At 43.6% G+C, this 15,740-nt stretch overlaps 1 protein-coding gene across 1 annotated transcript in view; it reads right to left on the bottom strand.

The window, feature by feature from the left end:
• Positions 1 to 15,740, bottom strand: part of ptprfa (protein tyrosine phosphatase receptor type Fa) — a gene marked incomplete at its 5' end in the record, with an annotated part of 370,668 nt that overhangs the window by 234,989 nt on the left and 119,939 nt on the right. The window contains one exon of the mRNA XM_080720119.1: positions 6,015 to 6,208. Coding sequence (XP_080576245.1) covers positions 6,015 to 6,208 — 194 coding nt within the window. The remainder of the gene's footprint in view (positions 1 to 6,014; positions 6,209 to 15,740) is intronic.

Raw genomic sequence — 15,740 nt, 5'->3', positions numbered from 1 at the left:
TTGGAAGGGCTATGTTTTTTTTATTTTAGGCTGGAGGGGGGGGCCATGCAATTTGTAATTGTTTAATTTTGTATTTAAAGCATGTTTTGTTTTGTTATTTTTCATACATGTTTACTCCCCTATCAATATCAAGTTCCCCCCTGATGGTGACTTGACTTGGTATATCCCGCTTCTGTAACTCCCCACATCATTGGGCGCAGTGCACTACTAGTACTGACATGCTGAGAACGTTTTAGGGGACCGTCAACAAATTACAGATTGCAATTTAAAAAAATACAACATCTCCTTGATAAAAGCACCTGGAAAGACCAAACAATAAAGGGTGTGCAAGGTTCATCGTTTAGCCATGGGCCATGAACATTATGGTGTAATTTGGTCTTTCCAGGTGCTTTTGTCTAGGAGATGTAGCATTGTTTAAAATTGCTATCTGTAATTTGGTGACGGTCCCTAGGAAACTTCACTGAAGGCAGCAGGGAGCCAGCTGCCCGAACGTCTCCCCAAGTAGCCAAGCTTAGCTGCTGCTAACCCAAACTCGCTCAGCTCTGCAAAGTGCAAACACGGAGCCACAGATAAAACTACTACCACTCCAGTATCAAATCAAAACGTTTTGAATGTCATCTTGGTACATCTAAGCATAAGCACTATGTAGACCTACAACTGCAATGAATGTCTGCTGCGTTTCCCAAGTGGATTGGGGGTATAGAGCGACTGTATTCAATATTACTATATGGATTATTATAATGTTTCTTCATATGGATGTTTTGGCTATGGAATCAAATGGATCATTATCATATTTTTTTCCATATGGACTGGATAGCAAATGGATTTTTTTGCGATGCGTCCCACGGTCCCAAAGTCTCATAAACATTGATGGAGAAAACATTCTGCCAACATGACAAGTCATATTAGGCCTATATCTGCAAAGGATTATATCAACAATGTTTAGCCACGCCATGTGTTGGCTGACGTCAATAAACAAAAACCTTCACGGATCATGGTGCAAATGGAACCAAATGGACCCATTTGCACCTCTTCCATTTGTACACACTGAGTTACATAGCGAGCCTACCCATAACATTTGGTTCCTAACTATCATTTAGCTGGGGACCCCCTGGAACTCCCTCAAGGACCCCTGTCCCCTTTGTGGATTTTCACATAATATTATGTGACATCATTAATGTTACACTCATGATCGGTGCACCAGTGCAAGTATATATATATATATATATATATATATTAGGGGTGTGTATCCATCCCCTACAAGGCGATTCGATACGTATCCGATACATGGGCTAACGATTCGATTCGGAAACGATACGGCTTACATACAGAACGATTCGATACGATTCGATTTGGTGCAATTTCGATACGATTTCGATTTTGTGGAATTTGATTCGATTCGATCCGATTCGATTCGATACGATTCGATGCGATACGGTGTGATCTGATACTTACGTTTAATGAAACATACATTTTCCATTTTTAATTAAGAAACTTGATCTATAAAGTAGCATGGCTGACCTTCAAATAATGGATATCTCATAAAAGACCAAGGAATAACAGAAAATTGTAAAGAAAGATGGATGACAAATCATTTTAGTATCATGTCATTGTTGTGTTCATTCTAAATAGACACAGACATGTAGATACAAAAAATAATTAATGTAAACTACAAAGCCTACTGACATGGTTTGAAAATCTGTCTCACACACCCATTTCTAAGAGCTTCACTTTAGCAGTTACAGTTGGTCAGGTGGAGAAATATAAAACAAACACACAAAAGGCCTGGCCCTTCAGGCTTCAGTACAGTGCAATAATTGTACTTTGCAAAGCTGCTATAATAACACTGAAAAACTAAAATACATCCTCACCAATGCCACAGATCAGATCAATCCTCAGCAATGCCACAGATCAGATCACCAAATAAAACTAGTAAAAGAGCCTGCTGTTATTCAGTCAATAAGATCATTTCGAAGAGATCCACTTTACAACAGTAACAACAGCAGTATAAAGTAAGTGCAACATTTGAAGTCTGGCACACATCATGTCTACTTGTTATCGTATGGCTCTACTGCAGTAGTTCTAAAAAAAATCAAAAATCAATGTCAAGGACCCCCAGTTTGACATATGGATCAGGCTCTTGTCTTAAGTTTAAATGGAACCAAATGGACCCATTAGGGTCCATTTGGTTCCATTTGTACACTCCATTGAGTTACACATACCCAAGGGTTCATTAGGGTCCATTTGGTTCCATTTGTACACTCCCCTGCTGAGTTACACATACCCAAGGGTCCATTTGGTTCCTATCATTTTGCCGAGGACCCCCTAGAACTCCCTCAAGGACCCTTGGGGGTCCCCGGACCCCACTTTGAAAACCAATACTCTAGTCGCCCTTTGCAATAAAAGCTGATGCTGTGATTATTACCTTTGCTGTCGACAAGCGCGGGGACTTCTGATGGTTCTACTGGGAAAAGTGTTATCCAATCCATTACTGTCGCATTCTTATAAAATCCAAACTTGCGTTTCTCCACTGGAATAACCCATAGTGAATAGTGATGGAACTAGTCTACCACGTTGTTGGTTTGTTTACAAGTCGCTGTGTGTCGCACATGCGAGCGTCATACACGCACCAGTGTGCTATGTCGGAAGTAGCAGATCTATAAGTTTACAACCCATCCACATACAACACCCTGTGGGCTTGTAGATCTGCGGCTTCCCGCAGGACAGTGACTGCAGTACGCGGAAACCCAGCTCTAGCGGAGGACAGAGCAGCAGGCAGCTTTTTCTTTTTTTTCTTTCCATTGCACTGCAGCACTGACTGCTAGCAGCGCTCACTTTTGAAGTAATGATTTGTAACAGTAAAGATGAGTAAGTAAGTTCAGAATTTCACAGCAGGTTAATTATTTAATGCTAAAATCCGATTAATCCGATTAATAACTTTAGGACCGATACATCGACCGATGCGGCCGCGATTTGGACCGATCCGGGTAAACGCGCATCGATGCGGCCGTATCGCTAGTGTTGAAACCGATAATCGATTCATATCGATTTTTTCCCCCACCCTTAATATATATATATATAGCCCTCTGCTGGATAGTTATAGTATTGCAGCTTGGGTTGTGCCTGGTTGAACAAGGCAGTATTGATTGATTGATTGATTGAAGAATTTATTAGAAGTTTGCAATAGAAAAAAGTACAGTTTCATGACAGTACAAATCACTGGTACAAGGTCAACTAAAAGGAGATCCTAGAAAGCCGCGGCTTATTTCCACAGGAACCACACTTTAAGTATCTCATATAACATTGAAAGACAGACAGATAGAACATAGTACTTTATCTAGGATAAATCAGTTTCAAAAGGGGGGGGGGGGGGAGCATGGGGGCTTAGTCTATTTACAAGTCACGGGTAGCAGCTGTCTGAAGGTGACTTTTCATACCAATTTTGAAGGAGGCTAGGGATTTGCTCTCCTTTAAGGCTTGTGGAAGGGCGTTCCACATGTTGATGGTATAGGCAGGAGAACGAGTTAGCGCCTTGTTTAGTGTTAAATCTACGTTGATGATTAGTGGAGCTCTGCCTCTGGTGTTGTGATCGTGAACATCCTTGACCTTTAAGAAGTAGTTTGCCAGGTACATGGGTATCTTGGAGGTGTAGTGAATCTTGTACACCAGGCCCATTGCAAGATGCTGTACTCTGTCAGCTACTTCTGAGCCACCCCACCGCTTTCGTGGTGATGATCGGTAAGGTGGGTCTGAGGTGGAAGACGCTCTATCAATGGATATGTCACTAAAACATCAGACATATATATATATATATATATATATATATATATATATATATATATATATATATATAGTTTATTGGGGAGGGGGGGGCCATGCATTTTCCTCAAGTCACACAGGGGGGGCCACAAAAAATATTTTAAGGTGTGGGGGGGGGCCAAGGTAAAAAATAAAAAGCTTATCACATGTGAACCAGTGCCCCCTGGTGGATAAAAAACGAATGGTCCCTTACTGTTTTCTTTTTTTTTCTTTTTTCTCTCTCATTTTCTTTTCTTTACATATATTATCTACTGCATAGTACTGTGTTCTATTCGTCTGTCATTCAATGTTATATGAGATACTTAAATGGTTTCCTGTGGAAATAAGCTGACGGTCCTGTCATACGACCGTCATGTTTCAGGGCTACATCTGGCCTAGATATGGCCTACATCTTGGCACAAAGTCTCAAAGTGTGTTGTACGCCCAGGGTCTTATTGGCCAAGCTTCACAAGACACGCTGTAATTGGCTAGCGGGACGATTGATGCAATTCCATATCTCCATATACGGGCATAAAAGGAATTTCTTCCCCCTGGCATCTAACAGGGCATCAGGTATGGCAACATGACTGGTGTCGCGCGCGTGCGTGCAAGACACCAGTCATGTTGCCATACCTTAGCAACAGGCATGATGAATTTATTTTAAGAAGTACCGTAATTGACCATATTCACCTGGCGGCCATGTTTGAAATTTGCATTGAAACCGGGTGGCAACCGGGGTGGCAACTGGGGTGACATCTCATTAAGGGTGACTGTCACCTAAAGGGTTACTGTCACTTTAAGAATTTTTAAGAAAAGAAAAAAAGAGGGGGGGGGGGGGGGGGGGGGGGGTTAGCGCTTCGCCTCACAGCTAGAAGGTCCTGGGTTCTGTGTGAAGTTTGCATGTTCTCCCTGTGTCTCTTAGGGTTGATACCCTCACAAAAACATGCAGTAATCCTGGTCTCAATAATGCCTCCCTCTGGCCAGCCAGGGCGCCTGATGGAGGGGAAAGGAACTGGTTGTAAAAATGTTGTTCCTTCCACGTGCTATGTACATCCCAGGGAAATCCCCCCTGTCAGGTGAAAAGAAACAACTTGGACTACCCATACATTGAAGGAAGCATTAGGTTTGTCCGTTGTCTCCCCAGGCGCGGCAGAGGGAGAGCAGAGCCCAGGATTACATAGGCAATTGGCACTGGGTGAAAATGGGTTACAAAATCGTGGGATAAAAATTATAGAGAAAGAAGAATCTTAAAAAAACAAGTTAATATTTTTATGATGTCATTGTGGGGATGCGCAATTATAAGCCAATCAAATTAATTGTCTGTATAGCCTGACTGTATGAGTACTTACTTGGTCAGCTGTTGTTGGGGGGCGAGGGGCAGATTACACTGTGACATGAGCTTCAGACTGTTTCAGACCGTTTTCAGAGAAGCTCATGTCACAGTGTAATCTGCCCCTCAACCCCTTTAGGTGACAGTACCACTTTAACTTAATGGCACGATGGCCACGTGTGAATATGGTCTATAGCCGGACTATAAGCCGCGGCTTTTTTCCCATGTTTTGAACCCTGCGGCTTATACAATGGTGCGGCTTATATAGAAATTTGTACAGCTAATGGCCACCAGGGGCGCTCTAGCAGGAAGCAGGAAGGAGGTTCGGCTTATATATGTAAACTAGGGCTGGGACTTTAACTGATTAATTGTGATTAATTAATTACAGAAAATTAACTTGATTAAAAAAAATAACGTATTTTAATCGCACAACAGAACCTTCAGGTTCGGCCATACCGATCATAGCGATGCACCAACCAAGAAGAGACAACAAACGCAAAGGGAGAAGTAGCCGATCAGAGCGCTTTGCTTGGCCCAGTGGATGCGAAATTTAGATTTGAAAAACTCACTCATTGATTCACTCGTACAACAAAATGTGTTTTACTTGAAAAAAATGCTTCTCAGGTAAAATATTTATATGCGATTAAACATGCGATTAATTTTGATTAATCATTTACAAAGCCTCTGATTAATTAGATGATTTTTTTTAATCGAGTCCCAGCCCTGTAAACATGTGTTTTTTGTTCTAAATGTAGCTGGTGCGGCTTATATTCAGGTGCGGCTTATTGTCCAGCAATTACGGTATTTTTTTTTCCCCTGTAGCCAAGGTATGGCAGCTTCCATACCTTGCCATACCCAAATGACGCCTCTGGTGACAGTTCCCTACCTGAGCTTGGGGCAGGGCTACGTCCATGATGCCAGGCTGTCCGCGGGGCTCTCCATCCTGCAGCCTGGAGTAGACCAGCTGGTATCCCCTGATGGCGCCATGCTGGCGCGGCGCCAGCGGTGCTTTCCACGCCACGCGCACCGCCGTTGCGTTCACTGGCTCCGCCTCCACCTTCCTGGGAGGAGCCCCCGGCACTGAACACAATAGAACACATGCAGGGCAACAACGATCAGTGGCAGGCAGCTAAGACGGTTTACTTCCCGTATACGCGTTAAGTAGGTGGCCACCTTTTTAGGAGACCGAGATTCAGTGGTGGAAAAACTACTCAAATGTTTTACTTAATTAAAAGTATCAATACTGCAATATAGAAATACTCTGTTACAAGTAGAAGTACGGAATTCAAAATTCACTTGAGTAAAAGTAAAAAAGTATTGGCATCAATAAGTACTTAAAGTACCAAAAGTAGACTGGTGTCTTGCGTGCAAGACACCAGTCATGTTGCCATACCTTAGCTTTTTCTGAACTGACCCCACTGGACTCACTCACTGACGGTCAGGATCTGCCGGGTTTGAGAGTAAATGCTGCATATGTGCAAAGCACATAACAATCACAACTAGAACTGCACTCTGTCCAGGTGCCAACTTGCACCTGTGCCCAAGTAGGCCATGTATTGCCTACTTTAGCAGAAAGAGCCATGAGGTGCGCTCAGCACTGGCATCACCACTGGCATCACAAGGAATGCTGGTTGCAGGAATTGGCTGTTAATGATGCATTGCTAGAAATGCTGGTCCCTGATTGGGCTACGGGCTTAAACACATACACCTACCTACCTACCAACCAACCAACCAACCAACCAACCAACCAACCAACCTACCAACCTACCTACCTACCTACCTACCTACCTACCTACCAACCTACCTACCTACCTACCTACCTACCTACATAAGCAGTTGAACGCAGTACTTGCACGCTCTGCTGGCGCAAGTAATAATCAAAATATGCGTAAAATAGCCTCCCACACAGTGAAACTCCAAAAGTACTGTCAAAGTATACTCAAAGTGAAAGTAAAAGTAGTCGTTATGCAGAATGTCCCAGTTCTTTTCTTATTCTTTTTTGTATTAGTATATATTTAAAAAAATATATATTCCATTCACATACTGGCACACAGGCGGTGGGTGAAGTTCGAGTCGCTGGATTCTCGGAACGAGGCAGTAGAGTCCTTCGGTACCTTCATACACGACTGATCAGCCCTTTTTAGGATCCACACTGCTCACCCCAGTAGGAGACGGGACTAGAAAAGGTGTCCCAAAAAATCTCTGCCTCCCCAACTTCCTAGCTGGATTACCGCATCCAGTGGGATCTCCTTAAATGTGGTAAGACATTTTGGAGCCTGGAATGTGCACACACTTTTGGACAAAGACTCCTGTGACAGGCCAGAGGGAAGAACAGCCTTTGTAGCAAGGGAATTGCGAAGGTTGAACATTGACATTGCAGCCCTGTCTGAGACCAGACTCGCAGAAGAAGGTCAACTGAGGGAGGAAAAAGGTGGATACACCTTCTTCTGGAAAGGAAAGCCTGCTGGTGAAACCAGAATACATGGGGTTGGCTTTGCCATCAGAAACAACCTGGTTGGCCAGCTCACTGAACTACCCCAGGGCTTTAGCGAACGCCTAATGACAGTCAGGCTTTACTGGACAGCAACCAGATGGCAACTGTTGTGAGTGCATATGCTCCCACAATGGACTCACAAGATGATATCAAGGAAGCCTTCTATGCCAGTCTAGATAACATCCTGTCAGGAATCCCTAAGGAAGACAAAATCATCCTTCTGGGGGACTTCAATGCCAGAGTCGGTCGGGATTATAGAACGTGGACTGGCACCATTGGGAGAGAGGGGGTAGGGAACATCAACTCCAATGGGAGTTCTCCTTCTGACCAAATGTGTAGAACACAAACTTACCAACACCCTTTTCAGACAGAAAAACTAATTCAAGACCTCTTGGATGTATCCCCGCTCCAGACATTGGCATCTGATTGATTTTGTCATTGTCAGAACCAGGGACAGGTGCGATGTTCATCTAACAAGGGCAATGACCGGTACAGATGGATGTTGGACAGACCATTGTCTAATCCGATCAACTATGGTCATTAGACTGATGCCCAAAAGAAGAGGGAAGAAAAAGCAACAGCGCCCCAGCCTCAACATCAGGAACTTGGAAAAGCCTGAGACACTCCAAGCTGCAATAACTGACAACTTGCCACCTGAGTATCCTGATGATGTTGAGGCACATATATGGTGCAGAGACATGGACCACCCACAGCCGGCACATAAGAGCCTGGACTCCTACCACCAGAGGTGCCTGCGCAAAATCCTGCACATCACCTGGAAGGAGAGGCGCACAAACGTCAGTGTGGTCGAGGAGGCAGGCATGGACAGCATTGGTACCATCGTTGTATATCTGCTATTTTTCACTGGTTAAAGCAGTCAATAATTCTAGGCCTAAATGGGTTAAGGACAATGTCAGGATAAACCTCAAACAATTCCACATAAACAGCACAAGCTGTCCTCACGATGGCACCGCATTCCAGGAGCACAATCTCCGCCGGGCTGCCACAGTCAAGCGACAGCAGAGAAAGGAGAGGGTAACCGCCACCAAAGAGGCTGTTCCACATCCCACCCCCAGCACCTCACACCAATGTCCACACTGCACCAAAGTGTGTGGTTCCAGAATTGGACTATTCAGCCATCTGAGGACCCACAATAAGGACCCCCAGGAGGACCTACTACTCGACTTCGAGTGATCGCCAATGACTGTTGCTCAATCTGCGGTCCACGGACAATGTGGTCCTGCAAAGCAGTGGTTTTATTTTATTTTTTCATGTCAAGGACCCCCAAATTGATTTGTATTTGGCCACCGACCCCCATCTGAATAGGTTTTGTGCCAGGGATTGCATGGGATTTCTTCTTTTATGTTTCAAAAAAAGAAAAAAAAAAGAAAAGAAAAACAAAGTCAGGGGGAGGGAGGATGGGGTATTTCTTGTGGCACATAAAAATGGGTCTGCGACCCCAAAAGGTGGGTCTCGACCCACCCTTTGGGAAACCAGAGGGGGAAAGAAAGAGATAGTTTTATCGCTCTTAAAACAGGTCAATAAAACAACAAGCAGAAAGGCTTCATCGTCTCCTGTCCATGAAGGTCCCATGGCTGGCCTTCAGTGTTGCCATGTCTGCTTATTATAAGTGACTTTGGTCATGATTGACCGGGAGCTTGGATTGTGCAGAGCCCTATATAGGCCAGGGGCCAATTCTGATATCTTCACAAATTGCTACCGTATGTTTTAAAAATGTTTGTCTTCCTACATGTTTACATTTTGGTATGATAACCCTTTCTGAGACCCAGCTTAATAGATGTTATCAGCCGCTACTTTACTACGGTATACAGGGAAAAAAAAGCAAAAAAATAATCTGCTTTAAGTAGCATGTGAGGGGTCAAACTAGGGGTTTTTCATGATTCTGAATCCATTGCAAGCATCTCTTTTGCACGAAAAACATTCCTTGGGCTAAAAACGGACCCACAAGACTATTTTTGTGCAATGGATTCAGAATAAACATAATTTTCTAACGACTGTGACCTTTATAAAAATAATAGATTCAGACAAATGAAAGAAAACATACCATAGGTTATTTCTGGATATCTTGTTTTCTGATTTGCAAACGATATAATTATATTGACGTCCCAAAAAATTATATTTTTTGAGTCGGCAGTATTGCGAGAATTGGTTAGCAAGCTGTTAATTATCCCCTGGCTCCACCGGGCGCATCGAGCGTCGCATCAACGTCAACGCTGGGAACACCGGGAACGTTCCCGTTTTAATTAATGAAAGGTTCTCCACTGCCGACCTCAACGTCAAATCACAACGCCGTCTTTTTGTTGGGGCCCTAGCCTAACTCACAGTAGTCTCACGATAACAGAGTACATGCCTTTCATTGCCTTACTTTCACCTGCCACTCGGTGGTGCTGTTGTGCATGTTATCAACGTTATGACAAGCAGTAGCCAGTGACAAGGCAACAGCCTGAGTTTTATGATCTAAAACCTTAGTTTTTTGGCAAGTTTTTAGTTGTCACTGTAAAATACTTGTCACTGTAAAAAACAGTTGCCATGTTGTGTCTATTTACATAAAAATGCAGATATTCGCGACACTGATATTGAAACCAATGTTATTTAAAACTGAAAAAAAAGCTGAAACATGGGTCACGTGACCAGTTTATTTTCTGACACCTCATTGGCACCACTCTCTCTCTCTCAATTCACTCAGGGATTGTGTCGTTCCAGGCTTAAAATAATATTTGTTTTCCCCGAAATCTCAGAACGGGATCAGAACGAGCTTTCTATCTGTGGCACCACTGCTATGCCCTAGGCCTTGAGTCTCTTCTTTTGGGTCTTGTTTCCATAGACCCAGGTTAGCTTATTTCAGGCACATGCACACACAGACATGAAAGGGGGCTGGAGCCCCTGCCTTTTTAACAGTCTGTGAAAAGTGCCCTCCCCAGACCATGAATGCCATTTTCACTAAGGTGAAAGAAATGCAAATGCCCTCTTTCCATGCTGTACCTGAGGGCAGCGTTTAAGAGAATTGCCTTGTCCAAACTCTCCTGAACTTGAATGCAGCAGCTTATGTTGAAAGGATTGCCCTCAACGTGTAGAAATCCATGCCGTACACCACATTTCCAGTATTGCCTTTTTTGTTTAGTGTGGTATCAAGTAGCTTATTGAAAATAGCCAAGCTCACCATAGCAGACCTCCAGCAACGCGTCGCAGTGCGAGGTGTTGTGAGCTTGGAGTAGGGCATTAACGAAAAAGCCGACAAGTCGACTCAGTCGACTTCATTAAACAAGTCGACTCCCACCAGAGAAAGTCGAAAGTCGAAGTTGAAAGAAAAAACTTTCTATTGTGGAAATAGCCGATCTACATGCTCACCGCGAGGCATTGTGAGCATGTAGATCTGCTATTTTCACAATTTCTGCCTCTATATATTTGACAATATGGACAATGTTTAATTTGCCATTTTAGAGGTATTAAAAAGTCCTTAAATTGGCACTTTTGATACCCTCTATACACTTTATGTTGGTTTGTTTACAGTTGAGTGGTAAATCCAGAATCGGCGGAAAAGATATAATGGGAATCAATCAGTGAACCGTTTCTGTGGCAAAAAAACAATATCAAAAATCCTTCCATTAAAAAAAAACCACAGCTCCAGCCGTTTATCAAAGCCTGTAGTACCATACTGCTTTGAAACCGCTCCAAAAAGTGCCCTGTAAAGTAAGAAAATTAACTTTAAAATGCTTCCTGTCAAAACAAAGACATGCACGAAAAGGGAGCGCGCATGGCCAGGCGCGTGCGTTGTCAGTCATGCTCGTTCGTCGGATGTGTCTCCACTGTTTGTTTTGAAGTTGCGTCATTGCAATCAAGGCAACAGGTTTACGGTGAAACAGAAAGCTAGAGATGGGATTTATGGCTCTATGAAGTGAGCCGGATTTAAGATCCGTTCCTTACAAAGAGCCGTTCAAAAGACTGGGTCATTTTAGTCTTAGGTACTTTGTAAATTTGGATTATAACTTATAAGTTCAAATCACTTCAACCCTATATACATTTCAGCATACATTTCTGCCGTCTAAATCTACAAAGTAACTAAGACTAAAATGAGCCAGTCTTTTGAACGGCTCTTTGTAAGGAACGGATCTTAAATCCGGCTCACTTCATAGAGCCATAAATCCCATCTCTAGCTTTCTGTTTCACCGTAAACCTGTTGCCTTGATTGTGATGACGCGACTTCAAAACAAACAGTGGAGACACATCCGACGAACGAGCATGACTGACAACGCACACGCCTGGTCATGCACGCTCCCTTTTCGTGCATGTCTTTGTTTTGACAGGAAGCATTTTAAAGTTAATTTTCTTACTTTACAGGGCACTTTTTGGAGCGGTTTCAAAGCAGTATGGTACTACAGGCTTTGATAAACGGCTGGAGCTGTGTTTTTTTTTTAATGGAAGGATTTTTGATATTGTTTTTTTGCCACAGAAACGGGTCACTGATTGATTCCCATTATATATTTTTCGCCGATTCTGGATTTACCATTAAAGAAGGTTTTAAAAACAAAAATTCTCCTTGGGTCATAAACATCACAGGGTAAGTAAACAACAGAATAAAGTTTATTCCTTTGGGTGAACTACTCCTTTAAGTTAATCATCTGGGCCCCCCCCCCCCCCCCCCCCCCCCAAATAATTGGGGGGTCGCTTGTGATGTGATGACGTCATCAAACGATAAAGTCGACTTCAACTCAACTTTTTACTGAGTCGAGTCGATCAAAAGTCGTTAATGCCCTAGCTTGGAGGTCTACTATTTTCAATATTTTCACCAAAAGGCCCTTTTAGAAATTTCAGACCCTGCCTCTCTAACATTCTCTGCACGTCCCTGGCTTATTTCTCCCGCAAAAGCTGGCAACACCGCTAGCCATATGTATACCCAGACCCCAGACAATCCAAACACAATCAAGGCCCTTGAGGGAATCCGATTAATGCGGAGGCTGGAAAAAAGCCTTAACGTCGTTAAGACGGAGCGGGAAGGCCGGACACGGTGGAGACACCACTGTGATCACTGTGGAGAGAGGACACATCCCTGCAAACTGTCCTCTTAAACCAGGGGTCTTCAACAGGGGGTCCGGGACCCCTAGATCAGGGGTTCCCAAACCTTTTGGTCTCAGGGTACCCCATATTATTTTTTTAATCCGAGGCACCCCTACATTATAATTTTCACTTATAACATATCGTCGTTGTAGGGTGGAACTGTTTGTTTTGTATTTATCATCTATCTATAAATGCGAGAAGTCTCTGTCTGTCTGTCTGTCTGTGTGTCTGTGTGTCTGTAATCCGCGTATCTCGAGAACCGTTCGTCCCACCGGCTCCAGATTCGGCACGCGCGTTCCCCGCCGCGGCACGGAGTGCAGTGCCGGGTCTCGACCCGACCCGACGCGCGGTTTTCCCGAACCGGCGCGAAACGTTCGGAATCTCCTTATGCGGCGTTGATTGTTGACATCAGGCTGTTCCGGAGGAAATCGGCGAAAGCTCTGACTCATTGTGACATCACTTCATAAAAGGCTCTGACATCACGTACGCCACATGAGTCAACAAAAAATCTCTGAATATCTCCATATATAGCATATATGGGCATAAAATGGACGCAGAATCACAAAGATCTCCATATACGGGCATAAAGGGACACAGACAGACGGATACAGAGATCTCCATAAATGGGCATAAAATGGACGCAAATGGCATATATGGGCATAAAATTTACGCAGAATCACAAAGATCTCCATATACGGGCATAAAGGGACACAGACAGACAGATACAGAGATCTCCATATATGGGCATGAAATGGACGCAAATAGACAGATATCTCCATATATGGGCATATATGGGCATAAAATGGACCCAGAACTATATCTGCAGTGATCTCCATATATGGACATAAAATGGACACTGACAGACAGACAGACAGATAACAGATATCTCCATATATGGGCATAAATGGACACAGGCAAACAGATGGTCAAAACGGGTCCTATGACAACAGGTATAATGGGGTTTGCATTAAAGGGCGGGGCATTCATTCCCTATTTACATCGTTCCCGAGTTGGCCAGGTCGCCGACTAGACGCTGGGCCGCCCGAAGCTTCTAAACTAATGTACTAAACTAGTGAAAACAGCCGATCTACAAGGACACAACGCCTCGCATTGCGAGGCGTTGTGTGCTTGTAGATCGGCTGTTTTCACTAGTTTTGTGCGACAGTCTTGTATGATGAAGCAGGGCTTTGCTTTACCAGAAGACTTATACATTTGAAGTGGCTAAATGTCTGAAAAAACATTAACACCAATCCAACATAGACAGATGACAGATGAAGTCAATGAAAATCTGCCTAACACATTTACACAATAAGTAGAGGGGGTCCCTGCTTCATCTCTCTCTCAACTAAGAGGTCCTTGGCCTGAAAACGTTGAAGACCCCTGCTCTAAATCAGTGGTTCTCAATCTGTGGGTTGGGACATTAATTTGGGGGTCTCCAGATGATTAACTTAATGTGCAACATTGTTTTTCTCACTCAATTTGCACTCAATTTCTAAAGTGACAATTTAAGCACTTTTTAATACTTGACAAATTAAACATTTGGCATATTGTCTAATATTAGAGGCAGACATTGTGAAAATAGCCAATCTACAATGCCTCGTAACGCATGTAGATCTGCTATTTTCACAATAGAAGCGTGTTAAACTAAATGTAATCGTAATGTAAGTCTTACAACTCCAAGTGCTCGTCAGGGTGGAGGTGGAGGGTCCCCAGTTCAAATATGATTATTTTGGGGGTCGCGGCCTGAAAAGGTTGAGAACCACTGCTCTAAACAGTGCTCATTTTGACAGCACATTTGAGTTTTAGTCATAGTCTTTTGAATAAAATGTAATATTTTAGTCATCTGAAAGGTTTCAGTAAATCTACAATTGACTTCGGTTTCACTGGAACTCTTCTCTACTAGTCCCTCCCTAACATTTTAGTGTAATCTTTATTTGCTGATACAATTGTCAATATATAGTCTTGGTTTTAGTCATCATAGCTTAAATAAACTTGATTTTATTTAATGTCAAAATTGAGATTAAAGCCCTTCTTGATCATATGCTGAATAGTGTATAGTGTCCAGAGCATGTGAGCGGAGTGGAGCGGGAACAAAAGCCGCTCCGCGCTCCAGAGGGCTCTCGTCCCGCTCGCTCGTCGCTCTGGTCGGCCACCGGGCCGCTCCGCTCCCCGCCGCTCCGTCGCTCACCTTGATTTACGCTCCTCGCTCAGGATCATCAATCAGAGCCAGCAGCCAAAATTAAAAAAGTATTTTGCTACCATATGCGAAACACTTTCTCCTTTGCTTTGCCACAACAAGACTAGTGTTCCCAACACAAATGCCTGCGGTAACGTGATGGAAACCTGCCTTCACTGTTACAAAAGACGCCATCTAATCTAAGGCATTGTATTTTTTAATAAGACGGGCAATATTAAATCCAGTTGGTTATTGATACCACAACCGAGAGAGGGAGGCGACTCGTGGCGTGTGTTTTTCATTCAACCAAATCAGGCTCACTTGATTTTCAAATCGTATCCGTTGACTGGCTGCTGGTAACTTAACTGGCACAAGGTAGGTAGGCTATTTATTATAAACATAGCCTACGTGTGTGGATGATATACATTTAGATACATTTGACTTGAGTGAAATCGTGATAGGGAATTCTCTGTCTGTTCTCCTCTCCGTCTCCGCGGTGCCAACATGGCTTCACTGCACTAGTACTGCACGGCTCTGTTTTGTTGGAAACATGCGGCGCGCTGCCCCAATAGGGTCGGCTTGGAGCGGAGCGGAGGAACGGAGCGGAGGAAAATCCTCGCTCCAAAGCCACTCAGACCCATTTGAAAAGTCGCTCGCTCACGTCAAAAAAACGGCCTGCTCTGCTCCCCGCTCCGCTCCTCTCCGCTCGCGCTCCGCTCACATGCTCTGATAGTGTCACACAACAGCTTCAAAAGTAGTACATCTACAAGCTCGACAGGTGGTGCGTAGAAATACTCTGTTACAAGTAAACGTCTGGAATTCAAAATGTACTTGAGTAAAATTAGAAAGGGCTGTATTTTGATTGT

Source organism: Nannobrachium achirus (genome assembly GCF_963921795.1).
Source record: "Nannobrachium achirus genome assembly, chromosome: 1".
NCBI lineage: Eukaryota > Metazoa > Chordata > Actinopteri > Myctophiformes > Myctophidae > Nannobrachium > Nannobrachium achirus.
The sequence above is the reverse complement of the archived record's forward strand: the minus strand, read 5'-3'. Positions and strand labels throughout refer to the sequence as shown.